The 16,845-nt window shown below is 38.0% G+C and overlaps 1 protein-coding gene across 1 annotated transcript in view; it reads right to left on the bottom strand.

Moving 5' to 3' along the window:
- LOC129011217 (phosphatidylinositol 3,4,5-trisphosphate 3-phosphatase TPTE2-like) overlaps positions 1 to 16,845 on the bottom strand; it is a 716,449-nt gene that overhangs the window by 73,106 nt on the left and 626,498 nt on the right. The window contains exons 7-9 of the mRNA XM_063650643.1: positions 15,721 to 15,780; positions 9,817 to 9,867; positions 1,662 to 1,823 (exon numbers count right to left, since the gene is read on the bottom strand). Coding sequence (XP_063506713.1) covers positions 1,662 to 1,823; positions 9,817 to 9,867; positions 15,721 to 15,780 — 273 coding nt within the window. The remainder of the gene's footprint in view (positions 1 to 1,661; positions 1,824 to 9,816; positions 9,868 to 15,720; positions 15,781 to 16,845) is intronic.

Genomic DNA, 16,845 nt, shown 5'->3' with positions numbered 1-16,845 from the left:
TACTATCCCTTTGAATAAACTTTCTACACTCCCCACCTCCTCTTTAAGGCCAATACCACTTAGATTTGTCCTTTTGAGGCTATTTTCTAGATCCTGTAGGCATGCATCGTTTTTTATTCTTTCCTTTGTTTCCTCTATGTATTTTGAAATAGCCTGTCTTTAAGCTCATTAATTCTTTCTCTTGGTTTATGAATTCTGCTATTAAAAGACTCTAATGCATTCTTTGGCGTGCCAATTACATTTTTTGGCTCCAGAATTTCTGCTTGATTCTTTTAAATTATTTCAATCTCTTTGTTAAACTTATCTAATAGAATTATGAATTCCTTCTCTGTGTTATCTTGAATTTCTTTGAGTTTCCTCAACACAGCTATTTTGAGTTCTTTGTCTAAAAGGTCACATATCTCTGTTTCTACAGGATTGGCCCCTGGTGTCTTATTTAGTTCATTTGGTGAGGTCATGTTTTCCTGAAGAGTGTTGATGCTAGCAGATGTTCTTTGGTGTCTGGGCATTGAAGAGTTAGGTATTTATTGTAGTTTTCACTGTATTTATTGTAGTTTTCACTGTCAGGGCTTGTTTGTACCCATCTTTCTCGGGAAGGCTTTCCAGATATTTGAAGAACTTGGATATTGTGATCTAAACTGTATCTGCTTTAGGGGGCACCCCAAGCCTCCTAAACTCTGTGGTTCTTGCAGACTCATAGTGGTACTGCCTTAATCGTCTTGGACAAGAGCCAGGATAATTCTCTGCATTACCAAAAAGAGACTCTTGTTTTCTTCCCTTACTTTCTCCCAAACAAACAGAGTCTCTCTCTCTCTGTTCTGAGGCACCTAAAGCTTGGGGTTGAGTGACACAAGCACCCCTGTGGCCACCACTACTGTGACTGCATTGGGTGAGACCTGAGGCCAGCACAGCACTGGGTCTTGCCCAAGACCTGCTGTAATCACTCCTTAGCTATTGCAGAAGTTTGCTGAAGGCCCTGGGGCTCTACAGTCATCACATGGTAAAAACTTGCCATCCTGTAGAACTTCTCTTCGGGATGGCAAGTTCTCCTAGCCTCCAGGTGGATCCAAAGGTGCTGTCTGGGAATCAGGGCCTAGATCAAAAACTTTAAAAGTCTACCTAGTGTTTTATTGTGCTATGGCTGAGCTGTCACTCAAACCACAAGATGCAGTCCCTCCCACTCTTTCCACCCCTGTCCAAAGGCAGAGGAGCATCAATCCATGGCCACCTCAAACACAGGCCAAGGGGGGTACCGCCAGACTACCACCAATGTTCTCATAAGGCCCAAAGGCCCTTAAGTCAGTTTGTGGTGAATGCTCCTGTTAATTATTTTAAAATGCTTCTTTTTTTTTTTTTTTTTTGAGATGGAGTCTTGCCCTGTCACCCAGGCTAGAGTGCAATGGCGTGATCTCGGCTCATTGCAACTTCTGCCTCCCAGGTTCAAACGATTCTCCTGACTCAGCCTCCCAAGCAGCTGGGATTCCAGGCAACCACCACCACGCCCAGTTAATTTTTGTATTTTTAGTAGAGACGGGGTTTCACCATGTTGGCCAGGATTGTCTCGAACTCTTGACCTTGGGATCCTCCCACCTCAGCCTCCCAAAGTGCTTCTTATAAAAGTACAAAATGGCTTAATGCATTATAAAAATAATCAAACTTACCTTTCTACAAATACTCGAAGAAGAACATCCATGAGAAAAAATAAGGCAATAGCTAGAGAAATAGAACGATACTCCAAAGGAATATAAAGTTTGCTATCAGTGAAAATTAGGTCGGCAAGGAGGAGAGTGACATCCGGTAAGACCAGGAAAACTCCAAATATTCTAAAATAAATAAATAAATAAATGCAAAGATAAAGGGGCGTTTGTCCCTATAGCTATACTATATTTAGGCCACTGATCAGGTACCAAAATGTTATTATTTAGTATCAAGCTGCCCAGTGGCAGGAAAAACTGTAATGCCTTAGAATCTCAGAAAAATCACTGTTTTCACCCCATAGAAGCAGTTCTTTTTTTTTTTTTTTTCTTTTATTATTATTATTATTATTATCATCATTATTATACTTTAGGTTTTATGGTACATGTGCGCAATGTGCAGGTAAGTTACATATGTATACATGTGCCATGCTGGTGCGCTGCACCCACCAACTTGTCATCTAGCATTAGGTATATCTCCCAATGCTATCCCTCCCCCCTCCCCCCACCCCACAACAGTCCCCGAAGTGTGATGTTCCCCTTCCTGTGTCCATGTGTTCTCATTGTTCAATTCCCACCTATGAGTGAGAATATGCGGTGTTTGGTTTTTTGTTCTTGCGATAGTTTACTGAGAATGATGATTTCCAATTTCATCCATGTCCCTACAAAGGACGTGAACTCATCATTTTTTATGGCTGCATAGTATTCCATGGTGTATATGTGCCACATTTTCTTAATCCAGTCTATCATTGTTGGACATTTGGGTTGGTTCCAAGTCTTTGCTATTGTGAATAATGCCGCAATAAACATACGTGTGCATGTGTCTTTATAGCAGCATGATTTATAGTCCTTTGGGTATATACCCAGTAATGGGATGGCTGGGTCGAATGGAATTTCTAGTTCTAGATCCCTGAGGAATCGCCACACTGACTTCCACAAGGGTTGAACTAGTTTACAGTCCCACCAACAGTGTAAAAGTGTTCCTATTTCTCCACATCCTCTCCAGCACCTGTTGTTTCCTGACTTTTTAATGATTGCCATTCTAACTGGTGTGAGATGGTATCTCATTGTGGTTTTGATTTGCATTTCTCTGATGGCCAGTGATGGTGAGCATTTTTTCATGTGTTTTTTGGCTGCATAAATGTCTTCTTTTGAGAAGTGTCTGTTCATGTCCTTCGCCCACTTTTTGATGGGGTTGTTTGTTTTTTTCTTGTAAATTTGTTGGAGTTCATTGTAGATTCTGGATATTAGCCCTTTGTCAGATGAGTAGGTTGCGAAAATGTTCTCCCATTTTGTAGGTTGCCTGTTCACTCTGATGGTAGTTTCCTTTGCTGTGCAGAAGCACTTTAGTTTAATTAGATCCCATTTGTCAATTTTGGCTTTTGTTGCCATTGCTTTTGGTGTTTTAGACATGAAGTCCTTGCCCATGCCTATGTCCTGAATGGTAATGCCTAGGTTTTCTTCTAGGGTTTTTATGGTTTTAGGTCTAACATTTAAGTCTTTAATCCATCTTGAATTGATTTTTGTATAAGGTGTAAGGAAGGGATCCAGTTTCAGCTTTCTACATATGGCTAGCCAGTATTCCCAGCACCATTTATTAAATAGGGAATCCTTTCCCCATTTCTTGTTTTTGTCAGGTTTGTCAAATATCAGATACTTGTAGATATGTGGCATTATTTCTGACGGCTCTGTTCTGTTCCATTGATCTATATCTCTGTTTTGGTACCAGTACCATGCTGTTTTGGTTACTGTAGCCTTGTAGTATAGTTTGAAGTCAGGTAGTGTGATGCCTCCAGCTTTGTTCTTTTGGCTTAGGATTGACTTGGCGATGCGGGCTCTTTTTTGGTTCCATATGAACTTTAAAGTAGTTTTTTCCAATTCTGTGAAGAAAGTCATTGGTAGCTTGATGGGGATGGCATTGAATCTGTAAATTACCTTGGGAAGGATGGCCATTTTCATGATATTGATTCTTCCTACCCATGAGCATGGAATGTTCTTCCATTTGTTTGTATCCTCTTTTATTTCCTTGAGCAGTGGTTTGTAGTTCTCCTTGAAGAGGTCTTTCACATCCCTTGTAAGTTGGATTCCTAGGTATTTTATTCTCTTTGAAGCAATTGTGAATGGGAGTTCACTCATGATTTGGCTCTCTGTTTGTCTGTTATTGATGTATAAGAATGCTTGTGATTTTTGCACATTGATTTTGTATCCTGAGACTTTGCTGAAGTTGCTTATCAGCTTAAGGAGATTTTGGGCTGAGACAATGGGGTTTTCTAGATATACTATCATGTCATCTGCAAACAAGGACAATTTGACTTCCTCTTTTCCTAATTGAATACCCTTGATTTCCTTCTCCTGCCTAATTGCCCTGGCCAGAACTTCCAACACTATGTTGAATAGAAGTGGCGAGAGAGGGCATCCCTGTCTTGTGCCAGTTGTCAAAGGGAATGCTTCCAGTTTTTGCCCATTCAGTACGATATTGGCTGTGGGTTTGTCATAAATAGCTCTTATTATTTTGAGATACGTCCCATCAATTCCTAATTTATTGAGAGTTTTTAGCATGAAGGGTTGTTGAATTTTGTCAAAGGCCTTTTCTGCATCTATTGAGATAATCATGTGGTTTTTGTCTTTGGTTCTGTTTATATGCTGGATTACATTTATTGATTTGCGTATATTGAACCAGCCTTGCATCCCAGGGATGAAGCCCACTTGATCATGGTGGATAAGCTTTTTGATGTGCTGCTGGATTCTGTTTGCCAGTATCTTATTGAGGATTTTTGCATCAATGTTCATCAAGGATATTGGTCTAAAATTCTCTTTTTTTGTTGTGTCTCTGCCAGGCTTTGGTATCAGGATGATGCTGGCCTCATAAAATGAGTTAGGGAGGATTCCCTCTTTTTCTATTGATTGGAATAGTTTCAGAAGGAATGGTACCAGCTCCTCCTTGTACCTCTGGTAGAATTCGGCTGTGAACCCATCTGGTCCTGGACTTTTTTTGGTTGGTAAGCTATTGATTATTGCCACAATTTCAGCTCCTGTTATTGGTCTATTCAGAGATTCAACTTCTTCCTGGTTTAGTCTTGGGAGGGTGTATGTGTTGAGGAATTTATCCATTTCCTCTAGATTTTCTAGTTTATTTGCATAGAGGTGTTTGTAATATTCTCTGATGGTAGTTTGTATTTCTGTGGGATCGGTGGTGATATCCCCTTTATCATTTTTTATTGCATCTATTTGATTCTTCTCTCTTTTTTTCTTTATTAATCTTGCTAGCGGTCTATCAATTTTGTTGATCCTTTCAAAAAACCAGCTCCTGGATTCATTGATTTTTTGAAGGGTTTTTTGTGTCTCTATTTCCTTCAGTTCTGCTCTGATTTTAGTTATTTCTTGCCTTCTGCTAGCTTTTGAATGTGTTTGCTCTTCCTTTTCTAGTTCTTTTAATTGTGATGTTAGGGTGTCAATTTTGGATCTTTCCTGCTTTCTCTTGTGGGCATTTAGTGCTATAAATTTCCCTCTACACACTGCTTTGAATGCGTCCCAGAGATTCTGGTATGTTGTGTCTTGGTTCTCGTTGGTTTCAAAGAACATCTTTATTTCTGCCTTCATTTCGTGATGTACCCAGTAGTCATTCAGGAGCAGGTTGTTCAGTTTCCATGTAGTTGAGCGGTTTTGAGTGAGATTCTTAATCCTCAGTTCTAGCTTGATTGCACTGTGATCTGAGAGACAGTTTGTTACAATTTCTGTTCTTTTACATTTATTGAGGAGAGCTTTACTTCCAAGTATATGGTCAATTTTGGAATAGGTGTGGTGTGGTGCTGAAAAAAATGTATATTCTGTTGATTTGGGGTGGAGAGTTCTGTAGATGTCTATTAGGTCCGCTTGGTGCAGAGCTGAGTTCAATTCCTGGGTATCCTTGTTGACTTTCTGTCTCGTTGATCTGTCTAATGTTGACAGTGGTGTGGTAAAGTCTCCCATTATTAATGTGTGGGAGTCTAAGTCTCTTTGTAGGTCACTCAGGACTTGCTTTATGAATCTGGGTGCTCCTGTATTGGGTGCATATATATTTAGGATAGTTAGCTCTTCTTGTTGAATTAATCCCTTTACCATTATGTAATGGCCTTCTTTGTCTCTTTTGATCTTTGTTGGTTTAAAGTCTGTTTTATCAGAGACTAGGATTGCAACCCCTGCCTTTTTTTGTTTTCCATTTGCTTGGTAGATCTTCCTCCATCCTTTTATTTTGAGCCTATGTGTGTCTCTGCACGTGAGATGGGTTTCCTGAATACAGCACACTGATGGGTCTTGAGTCTTTATCCAATTTGCCAGTCTGTGTCTTTTAATTGGAGCATTTAGTCCATTTACATTTAAAGTTAATATTGTTATGTGTGAATCTGATCCTGCCATTATGATGTTAGCTGGATATTTTTCTCGTTAGTTGATGCAGTCTCTTCCTAGTCTCGATGGTCTTTACATTTCGGTATGATTTTGCAGTGGCTGGTACCGGTTGTGCCTTTCCATGTTTAGCGCTTCCTTCAGGAGCTCTTTTAGGGCAGGCCTGGTGGTGACAAAATCTCTCAGCATTTGCTTGTCTGTAAAGTATTTTATTTCTCCTTCACTTATGAAGCTTAGTTTGGCAGGATATGAAATTCTGGGTTGAAAATTCTTTTCTTTAAGAATGTTGAATATTGGCCCCCACTCTCTTCTGGCTTGTAGGGTTTCTGCCGAGAGATCTGCTGTTAGTCTGATGGGCTTCCCTTTGATGGTAACCCGACCTTTCTCTCTGGCTGCCCTTAACATTTTTTCCTTCATTTCAACTTTGGTGAATCTGACAATTATGTGTCTTGGAGTTGCTCTTCTCGAGGAGTATCTTTGTGGCGTTCTCTGTATTTCCTGAATCTGAATGTTGGCCTGCCTTGCTAGATTGGGGAAGTTCTCCTGGATAATATCCTGCAGAGTGTTTTCCAACTTGTTTCCATTCTCCCCGTCACTTTCAGGTACACCAATCAGACGTAGATTTGGTCTTTTCACATAGTCCCACATTTCTTGGAGGCTTTGCTCGTTTCTTTTTATTCTTTTTTCTCTAAACTTCCCTTCTCGCTTCATTTCATTCATTTCATCTTCCAGGGCTGATACCCTTTCTTCCATTTGATCGCATCGGCTCCTGAGGCTTCTGCATTCTTCACGTAGTTCTCGAGCCTTGGTTTTCAGCTCCATCAGCTCCTTTAAGCACTTCTCTGTATTGGTTATTCTAGTTATACATTCTTCTAAATTTTTTTCAAAGTTTTCAACTTCTTTGCCTTTGGTTTGAATATCCTCCCGTAGCTCGGAGTAATTTGATCGTCTGAAGCCTTCTTCTCTCAGCTCGTCAAAGTCATTCTCCGTCCAGCTTTGTTCCGTTGCTGGTGAGGAACTGCGTTCCTTTGGAGGAGGAGAGGTACTCTGGTTTTTAGAGTTTCCAGTTTTTCTGCTCTGTTTTTTCCCCATCTTTGTGGTTTTATCTACTTTTGGTCTTTGATGATGGTGATGTACAGATGCGTTTTTGGTGTGGATGTCCTTTCTGTTAGTTTTCCTTCTAACAGACAGAACCCTCAGCTGCAGGTCTGTTGGAGTACCTGGCCGGCCCTGTGAGGTGTCAGTCTGCCCCTGCTGGGGGGTGCCTCCCAGTTAGGCTGCTCGGGGGTCAGGGGTCAGGGACCCACTTGAGGAGGCAGTCAGCCGGTTCTCAGATCTCCAGCTGCGTGCTGGGAGAACCACTGCTCTCCTCACAGCTGTCAGACAGGGACAATTTAAGTCTGCAGAGGTTACTGCTGTCTTTTTGTTTGTCTGTGCCCTGCCCCCAGAGGTGGAGCCTACAGAGGCAGGCAGGCCTCCTTGAGCTGTGGTGGGCTCCACCCAGTTCAAGCTTCCAGGCTGCTTTGTTTACGTAAGCGAGCCTGGGCAATGGCGGGCGCCCCTCCCCCAGCCTTGCTGCCGACTTGCTGTTTGATCTCAGACTGCTGTGCTAGCAATCAGCGAGACTCCGTGGGCGTAGGACCCTCTGAGCCAGGTGCGGGCTATACTCTCCTGGGGCACCGGTTCCTAAGCCCGTCGGAAAAGCACAGTATTCGGGTGGGAGTGGCCCGATTTTCCAGGTGCCGTCTGTCACCCCTGGAAGGGGAACTCCCTGACCCCTTGCGAGAAGCAGTTCTTAATAAACAAAATTCTCACCAAACCACTTCACAAGATATTATCATGCCCTTTTAGAGTAGACACATCAGACCAACACCTCAAGAGAGAAAAGTAAAACTGAATTAAAATCACCTGTGTCTGTTTGCAAACTCTTCTTAAAATTTGAGAATTTCCTAAGAAGTTTATACCAATTTCTCATAAAAAATAAACCCTCATTAATCTGGATAATTCTAAAGAATTTATTAATAAAAACCAAATGAAAGCATGAGTAACATAAGCTCTTAAAAGACCAAGATTTTTCATCAGTGACTTTTTTTTTTTTTTTTTTTTGAGGCGGAGTCTTGCTCTGTCCCCCAGGCCGGAGTGCAGTGGCGCGATCTCTGCTCACTGCAAGCTCCGCCTCCTGGGTTCACGCCATTCTCCTGCCTCAGCCTCCAGAGTAGCAGGGACTACAGGCACCCGCCACCACGCCTGGCTAATTTTTTGTATTTTTAGTAGAGACGGGGTTTCACCGTGTTAGCCAGGATGGTCTCGATCTCCCGACCTCGTGATCCACCCGCCTTGGCCTCCCAAAGTGCTGGGATTACAGGCGTGAGCCACTGCGCCCAGCCCATCAGTGACATTTTCAACAAGTACATGATTCCATATTTATGGGTACTTCTAGCATAGTGATGGGCATATGAGTCTTGAACTCTAAAGTACCTCCTGCCACTTGCTGTTACATATTCTAAATACTTTCTCCATAAACTGATTAGACTATTTGCCTAATCCATGAAGATGAATTAGTCTTCAAAGTACTTTTTTAAAAACTTGCAGCTGAAATTCAAATATTATTAATTCAAAAGGAAACAATTATATTGCATAAATCTATATCATAGTATGAAATCTTACTCTTATGTAGAGAAGAGTCTAAGTAAATTGTTTCCGGAATTAAAGAGTAATTCTAGATGTATAAGGTACTTAATAAAACACTTTACTTATAATTATAGAATTTTAACATTTGATTTTCATTAACGTTACTTTTGCAGATGGAAGAAAAACAATATTATATTGTTTTCTACTTTGCAGATGGAAGAAAAACAATATTAATATGTTACTATTAATCTTAGGCAAAAGCCATTTATTTGCAAGTCTGAATGTCCAGTTTAAACCAAAATTCCATGATAAATTAGATTACATTAGTTGGGGCACATGGCTACTTAGCAACTGATGGACAGTGGAAATGCTTTTTTGTTATTTGATTTCAGTGTTTCTCATTGAAGTATTAAGACTCATATATATATAACAAACATATATATGAGACTTATATATGTATATAACATATATGAGACATATATAACAAAATATATGTAACATGTTATATATATTATATATTATATATATTTATAATTATATATAATTATTTATAATTATATATTAATTATACATAACTATATATCATATATTATATATTATATATATAACATGTTATATATGTAACAAAACAAAACATATATAACATGTTATATAACATATATATGAGACATATATATATAACAAAAAATGGTTTTTTGTTATTTGATTTCAGTGTTCCTCATTGAAGTATTAAGTCTCATATATATGAGACTCATATATTTTTTTTTCTTTTTTTTTTTTACATGGAGTCTTGCTCTGTCACCCAGGCTGCAGTGCAATGGTGCAATTTCAGCTCACTGCAACCTATGCCTCCTAGGTTCAAGCGATTCTTCTGCCTCAGCCTCCTGAGTAGCTGGGATTACAGGCACCCACCATTATGCTTGGCTAATTTTTGTATTTTTAGTAGAGATGTGGTTTCACCATGTTAGCCAGGCTGTTCTTGAATTCCTGACTTCAGGTGATCCGCCCTCCTCGGCCTCCCAGAGTGCTGGGATTACAGGTGTGAGCCACTGCGCCCAGCCAAGTCTCAGATATATTTAATACATGGTGTTTTCTATGTCTCACATACCCAAATGCAAAGGATGATACAATTGAACGCACAATTTTCTTAATCTTGCTGCTGCAAAAAGAAGTAAAAATAAAATTAATCAGATTTCTTCTAACCTATATTGTAAATTTAACCAAAAAACAAAGGCCTTTATAAATATAATTTTAAAATAAAATTATTCAGAAGTTGTATAACAAAATACTTTTTACTAATCGCTAAAATTTTATTCTTCCTGCTCCATGAGTACTTTACCTTTTTACTTTGCTATCCAGAATATATGCAAATAAGACAGTAAACTTTGGATGTTTAGTAACATTTCCATTGCATACAAAGCCCCAACCCCAACTTTATGGCAATACTAAACTTAAACTTGTGGTCATCAACTCAAGGAGTATAGCATGAAGACAGAAAAGGGTGGTAGAAGAGAACTGTATTTTAATGCCAGCCTGGGCAAGTCATCAAACTTTGGCCAGATCTCAGTTTCCACCGCCATAAAATAAGGTGTTTCAGGAATGAGCACAGGGAGTAAATGATGCTCTTGTCATCTCCTCAGACTAGACACCTAGTGAACAGATACACATTAGCAAGAGTTGCATATGAGGTTGCAAATGAACTTCAGAGGTAAGGCATTTTAGTAAGATATACTTCAAAGGAGAAACACCCGAAAGACCAGGCTCCTTCCATTAGTCAAAGGAAGGAGAACCTGTTTGATGGAGCCTCCAATAATGCCTCATTTTACCTTATGGCTGGAGACAAGGTAGCTGATGAGGAACAATTTTTTTGTCCTACTGAAGTCTCCTGTGTTGGAGGCTCTTCAGGAGGAGAAGCCTCCAACACAGGAGGCTTCAGTAGGAGAAGTCTTCAGGAAGTTTCTGTCATACTGAAGCCTCCAACACAGGACTCAAATTCCATCCCAAGAGCCATGAATCCTGAGACAATGGTCACAGCCTGTGCCTAAGACTAGAGAACAAAGAGGGCAGATACTGAGCAGAACTGGGGCACTGACAAAATTGGCCGTTGACATGAACAGACATTTCTCAAAAGAAGACATACATGTGGCCAACAAGCATATGAAGAAAAGCTCAATATCACAGATTAGAGAAATGCAAATCAAAACTACAATGAGATACCATTTCACATGCTATTTAGTAATAGAATGGCTATTACTAAAAAGCGAAAAAATAACAGATGCTGGCAAGGTTGCAGAGAAAAGGGAACACTTATACATTGTTGGTGGGAGTGTAAATTAGTTCAACCACTGTAAAAAGCAGTATGGCAATACTTTGAAGAGCTAAAAGCAGAACTATTTGACTGAGCAATCCCATTACTGAGTAGATACCCAGAAGAATATAAATCATTCTACTATAAAGATACATGCATATGAATGTTCACTGCAGCACTATTTACAATAGCAAAGACATGCAATCAACCTAGGTACCCATCAATGACAGATTGGATAAAGAAAATGTGGTACATATATACCATGGAATACCATGCAGCCATAAAAAAAGAATGAGATAATGTCTTTTGTGGGAACATGGATGGAGCTGGAGGCTATTATCCTTAGCAAACTAGTGCAGAAACAGAAAACCAAATACTGAATGTTCTCACCTCTCAGTGGTAGCTAAATCATAAGGACTTATGAACACAAAGAAGGAAATAGACACTGGGGTCTACTTAAGTGGGGAGGGTAGGAGGAGAAAGAGGAGCAGAAAAGATAACTATTTGGGTACTAAGCTTAATACCTGGATGATGAAATAATATGTAAAAAGAAAACCTCCTGACACATGTTTACCTATGTAACAAACCTCACATGTACATCCAAACCTAAAATAAAAGCTAAAAAAACAAAATTGGCCTTTGATGAATGATGTTAGGTTAACCTGAGATAAGGGAAATCCCCAATCCTTCTAACCTTCCCCTCCTGCACCTGGACCCACCACCTCCACCCAGGCTTGGAGAGTTAAGGCTGATGTAGATGGAGGATCAATTGGCCAAAAGAGGTGAATTCTCTCCTCAAGTTGCCATTCTCTTACTACAAGAACCTCCGATCCCACAGTCTACTGGATCTCTGGGTATCAAGGAAATGTCATAAATCTGAACTCACTTGACAATGTCACCATACAGAACCAAGCCTGACAGTTTACGAAGGCATGAAGGAGTGGCTTGGGTGGCTTTAGCCCCTTAATCTGTTTCAGTGTCCTCTGAAACTATACCAAGTAAATACAATTGAGACTTTTTTGGTTAAAAAAAAGTGTACTATGTAAATGCAGCTTCAAGCAGTTATGTGCAGAGTTTGCAGGGACGTAACTATGACTCAATAAATCCATTTTCAGGAAAAGTACTGTTCACACTCCGGAGCAACAGACAGACACTCCAACATGCAGCAACTCAAAGCATATTCTCCATGTACCTTTCCTGAAAACAGTTACTCAAAGTGCTTGAGTCAGCTGAGCAATGAATCAAAATGAAGAACACAGAAATAAGGAAGATGACTTACAGAGAAAAGATGGTAAATAATAAAAACTCAGAATTAGTTAGGTCTAAATAATAATTGTTAATGTAGGATAAAAATGTAGCAGGTGAAAATGTAAATAAATGATTCTAAAAATAAAGATAAATAATATAAAATCATGAATAATAGTATTGATTTGAATTTTTAGGCATTCTTACACTAGGATTCAAGGTGTGGAAGAAGATAGAAGTAAAGGCAGGTCGCATTTCTTATCTTTCACAGGTACAAGTCCAGTTTTATTCTCGATATTGATGGAGAAAAATGGTATAATTATGTTTTCTAAACATTTAAATATAAACATTGATAGACTAGAAATGGGCTTCTGACTTGCATATCAATAAAAAATGCAAGGGATAAAAACAAATCAAGTAATAGCAAAATATAGACAAATTTAAAAAGAAAATATCAAAATGTTTTTAATAAAGAAAAAGATGATAAATAAAACCAAACATACCAGAAATCACAAATACAAACATATTACTCTCATATTGCATATTGAGAAATACTCTCAGATAATTTTGAAATTAAAGGCATTACATGCTATACACGAGAGACAAAACCTAAATTTAAATGGCAATTTAAAAATAAAGAGATAGGGGCCAGGCACGGTGGCTCACGCCTGTAATCCCAGCACTTTGGGTGGCCGAGGCAGGCAGATCACGAGGTGAAGAGATAGAGACCATCCTTGAGCAACATGGTGAAACTCCGTCTCTACTAAAAATACAAAAATTAGCTGGGCGTGGTGGTGCGTGCCTGTAGTCCCAGCTACTCAGGAGGCTGAGGCAGGAGAATCGCTTGAACCTGGGAGGTGGAGGTTGCAGTGAGCTGAGATGGCGCCACTGCACTCCAGCCTGGTGACAGAATGAGACTCTGGCTCAAAAAAAAAAGAGAGAGAAAAAAAGATATGAGATACTAAACCTTAAAACACTAAAAGTTCCAACATTAATATCAAAGTTGAATTAAAAGCACAAATATTAACTATGAACATGACTTATTTTTTATCAATAGAAGGTGGAAGCTACATGACACTAACAAGACCATGTTTAATGAAATGGGATTTGTATTGAAGGCAGGTGCTATCTCTCCCACTGGACACATTTTTCTCTGGTACAGACTCTGGGTGTAGGGAGGTGGCCATGATACAACGCACGAAAAACACTGTAGTGACTCTGGTCTTCCTGCTCACTCTAGATCACTAAAACAGGGTAAGGACAATACAGGGGGATGACATGCTCATGCTGAGAAAACTATGAGTCACTTAGGAGAAAAGTAAATTTCTACACTTTATACCTTAAGACAAAGTAAATTCAGGGCAGATATTTTATTTAAATGAAGAAAATAAATTCAAAACAGAAATTTTGGTGAATATATTTAAAATCTTGGGGTAAGAAGGACTTTCTGAGAATAACATTAAAGGCAAAATCACAAAGAAAAGTACAGATACATTTGATTACATGAAGATTAAATAGTTTTATATAGTGAAAAGCAAGACAACCTGAGAGAAATTACTTATATTACATAAAATAGAAAAAGGATCAACAGATTTAACTTTTTAGTACAAAGACAGAAAAGGGTAAATGAAGGTGTGTCAAAGAATGTGCATTAGAACAAATATATTTACTAATATCAAAGAAACCAATGATGGCTAGTGTAAAGTGTGGGAGGGGAGAAATGTACACTTTGCATCTTGATGTTAAAGCACATATCAATACCAATAGTGTCACAATCATTCCCTTTGACACAGAATTTCCACTTCTGAGAATTTATAACAAGCAAATAACCAACAATATACAGAGATTTAGCCTCAAATATATTCATTTTTTGTAACAGTTAAAAACTTGTAAAAAACTTAATTGTTCAGCAATATCTGACTATTAAATAAATTATGGCACATTTACATCATGAAGTATTACACAACAGTTACAAATAATGTTGTAAGTGCACATGAATATATATTAACAAAAAATATAGTCATGATGTTATTAAGTAATAAAGTTATTTACAAAAGAATAATAAGTATGGTATCATATCTGTAAACAAAACAAGTATATGCTTAAAGAACTTAGAAGTGCATGCATCAAAGTTTAAGAATGACTATACGTGGGTAGATTTGTTGATTGTATTTTCTGATTTTCCTTTAATGAACTCTTATGTTATTTTCAGTTTTTAGAATAAAACCTATTTACGGAGCTACAGAGTTTTCAAAGTACTTTTGCATGTTATTTTAGTTTTATTACTAATTTTTTACAATACAATATCCAGTACATAGATAGCATTATAACCAGTTTACATTTGAATAATCTGAAAGTTAAAGAGGGTTAGTGACTTGCTGAGTATCAGGTGAATGAATATATGATGTCAAAGCCAAGTACTGATTCCAGCTTTTACTATAAATCCAATATCATCCCCCTGGTATGAAACACCAGCATTTCTCACAGGGACTACTGCAAATTCCTCCGATACCTATGTAATGAGACTTTGTAACTTAAAAATAAAATAAAACGAAAACCTGCTTTATTTTGTTTGGAGTGGGGAAAGAAGGAAATGCTTGCCTTGCTTAATCTGTCTAATTTTGCTTCAGCCCTGGGCAGCTCCATTACAGAAAACGTATAGCTAATTTGCAGACACACAGTTTAATTCAGTGGCAAATTCAGGGTAATTTGAAGAACTATTTGTATTTGCCCTCTTTGCTTCCAATCTTTGTTTAGACACCAACAGCTTACAACCACGGTGAGTTAACTTCCTCTATGGCAGTACTTCCTCTCCAGCATTGACACAAGCTGGAGAATGGTTATACAACTGAGCAAGAAAGAAGCAGAAGAAAAATCTCCCGAATATGTCTGCAGTTCAGACACAAGCCAGTTTAAGAATGTATTGTTTCATTACAGTGAGTACATGATAAAATGCCTTCAGGTCAGTGCAACAGGAAGTACTCTAGTGAGATTAGAAACAAATAAGAATAAAATCCCAATGAGCATAAAGAGGTCTTTAGTCAGCAAAACATGTTTGCTTTTGCTATCAATACTATTTGCTCATAGGCAAAATCTACAAAATTGGGAATCACACAATATCCAGTAAAAATGAGAAATGTTCATTATTGATGAGTTAAGTAGCATTCCGCATTCCTGTTTTTTTAAGAAAAAACTTTTAATGGAATTAATTTCTTCTAAGAATACTTTTTACATTTTCAAACTAGAAGAACATTTATTTCTGAATGGATGGAATTTTTTTTCAAAATAATACTTGTCTAAGAATTCAACTGGAGTAAATAAGGTGTACCCTCCCACCCATATATTTTGATATCTTTCCATAGTTTCCCTTTGTCCTTCTTGTCTCAGTGTAAGCCCTGTTTAACTAAAGATAAGAGATCCATCAATGGCTCCCTCCTTTCAAACTTCAAACTGACTTACTCATACGAAGCAACATTTTCAGCATCTTCAACTTCAAACTTGGAAAGTTGTTCTAACATACTTTAGCCACCAGAAAAAAAAAAGCAAAAATATATCATTAGATATTTGCTACACAAAATAGTGATGAAAAATATATTTGAATAACAAGAATCCCATGAATCTAAAGGATATAGTAAACATGACTTAGCTCACTGGAAGACCTAAAATTTAAGAAAGAAAATTACAATCATTAACCAGAAACTCTTTCCTCATGGATACTCCTAACACTGAATTTTGCATATTTTTATCTTCTTTTCTCTCTCTGTCTCTTTCTATATATATGCATATAAAGATATATAAAAGAATATGTACACAGATATATAATACATAAATGTGTATAGACATATCTCAAAGACATTGTGGGTTTCATTCCAGACCACTGCAATAAAGCAAAAACTGCATTAAGCAACTCACACAAATGTTTTGGTTCCCCTGTGCATATAAAAGTTATGTTTACCCTACACTGTAGCCTGTTAAATTTGCAATGGCATTATGTTAAAAAAACTTATGTACATACCTTAATTAAAAATTACTTTATTGGTTAAAAAATGCTAATGATCACCTGAGCCTTTAGCAAGTCATAGACTTTTTGCTGGTGGAGGGCGTTGCCTCCATGTTCATGGCTGCTGACTGATCAGAGTGGTGGTTGCCAATGGTTGGAGTGGCTGAGGCAATTTCTTAAAATAGGACAACAATGAAGTTTGCTGTAGCAAATGACTCTTCTTTTCACAAGTGAGAATTAAGTGGTGAAGCCATCAGGTCCTGGACTTTGTTGAAAGCCTTTTTATTACTGATTCAATCTTGTTACTTGTTTCTGGTCTGTTCAGGTTTTCTATTTCTTCTTGGTTTAGTCTTGGTAGGTCGTATGGGTCAAGGAGTTTGTCCACTTCCTCTAGGTTCAAATTTATTGTAGAGTTGTTCATAACAGTCTCTAATAATTCTTTTTATTTCTGTCATATCTGTTATGAGGTCTCTTTTTTGTTTCTAATTTTACTTATTTGGGTCTCCTCTTTTTCTTAACTAGTTTAGCTAATGGTTTGTTGATATTTTTAAACCTGCTTTTTGTTGTTAACCTCTTGTAATTTT

The sequence above is a fragment of the Pongo pygmaeus genome, chromosome 14 (genome assembly GCF_028885625.2).
Source record: "Pongo pygmaeus isolate AG05252 chromosome 14, NHGRI_mPonPyg2-v2.0_pri, whole genome shotgun sequence".
Classification (NCBI taxonomy): domain Eukaryota; kingdom Metazoa; phylum Chordata; class Mammalia; order Primates; family Hominidae; genus Pongo; species Pongo pygmaeus.
The sequence above is the reverse complement of the archived record's forward strand: the minus strand, read 5'-3'. Positions and strand labels throughout refer to the sequence as shown.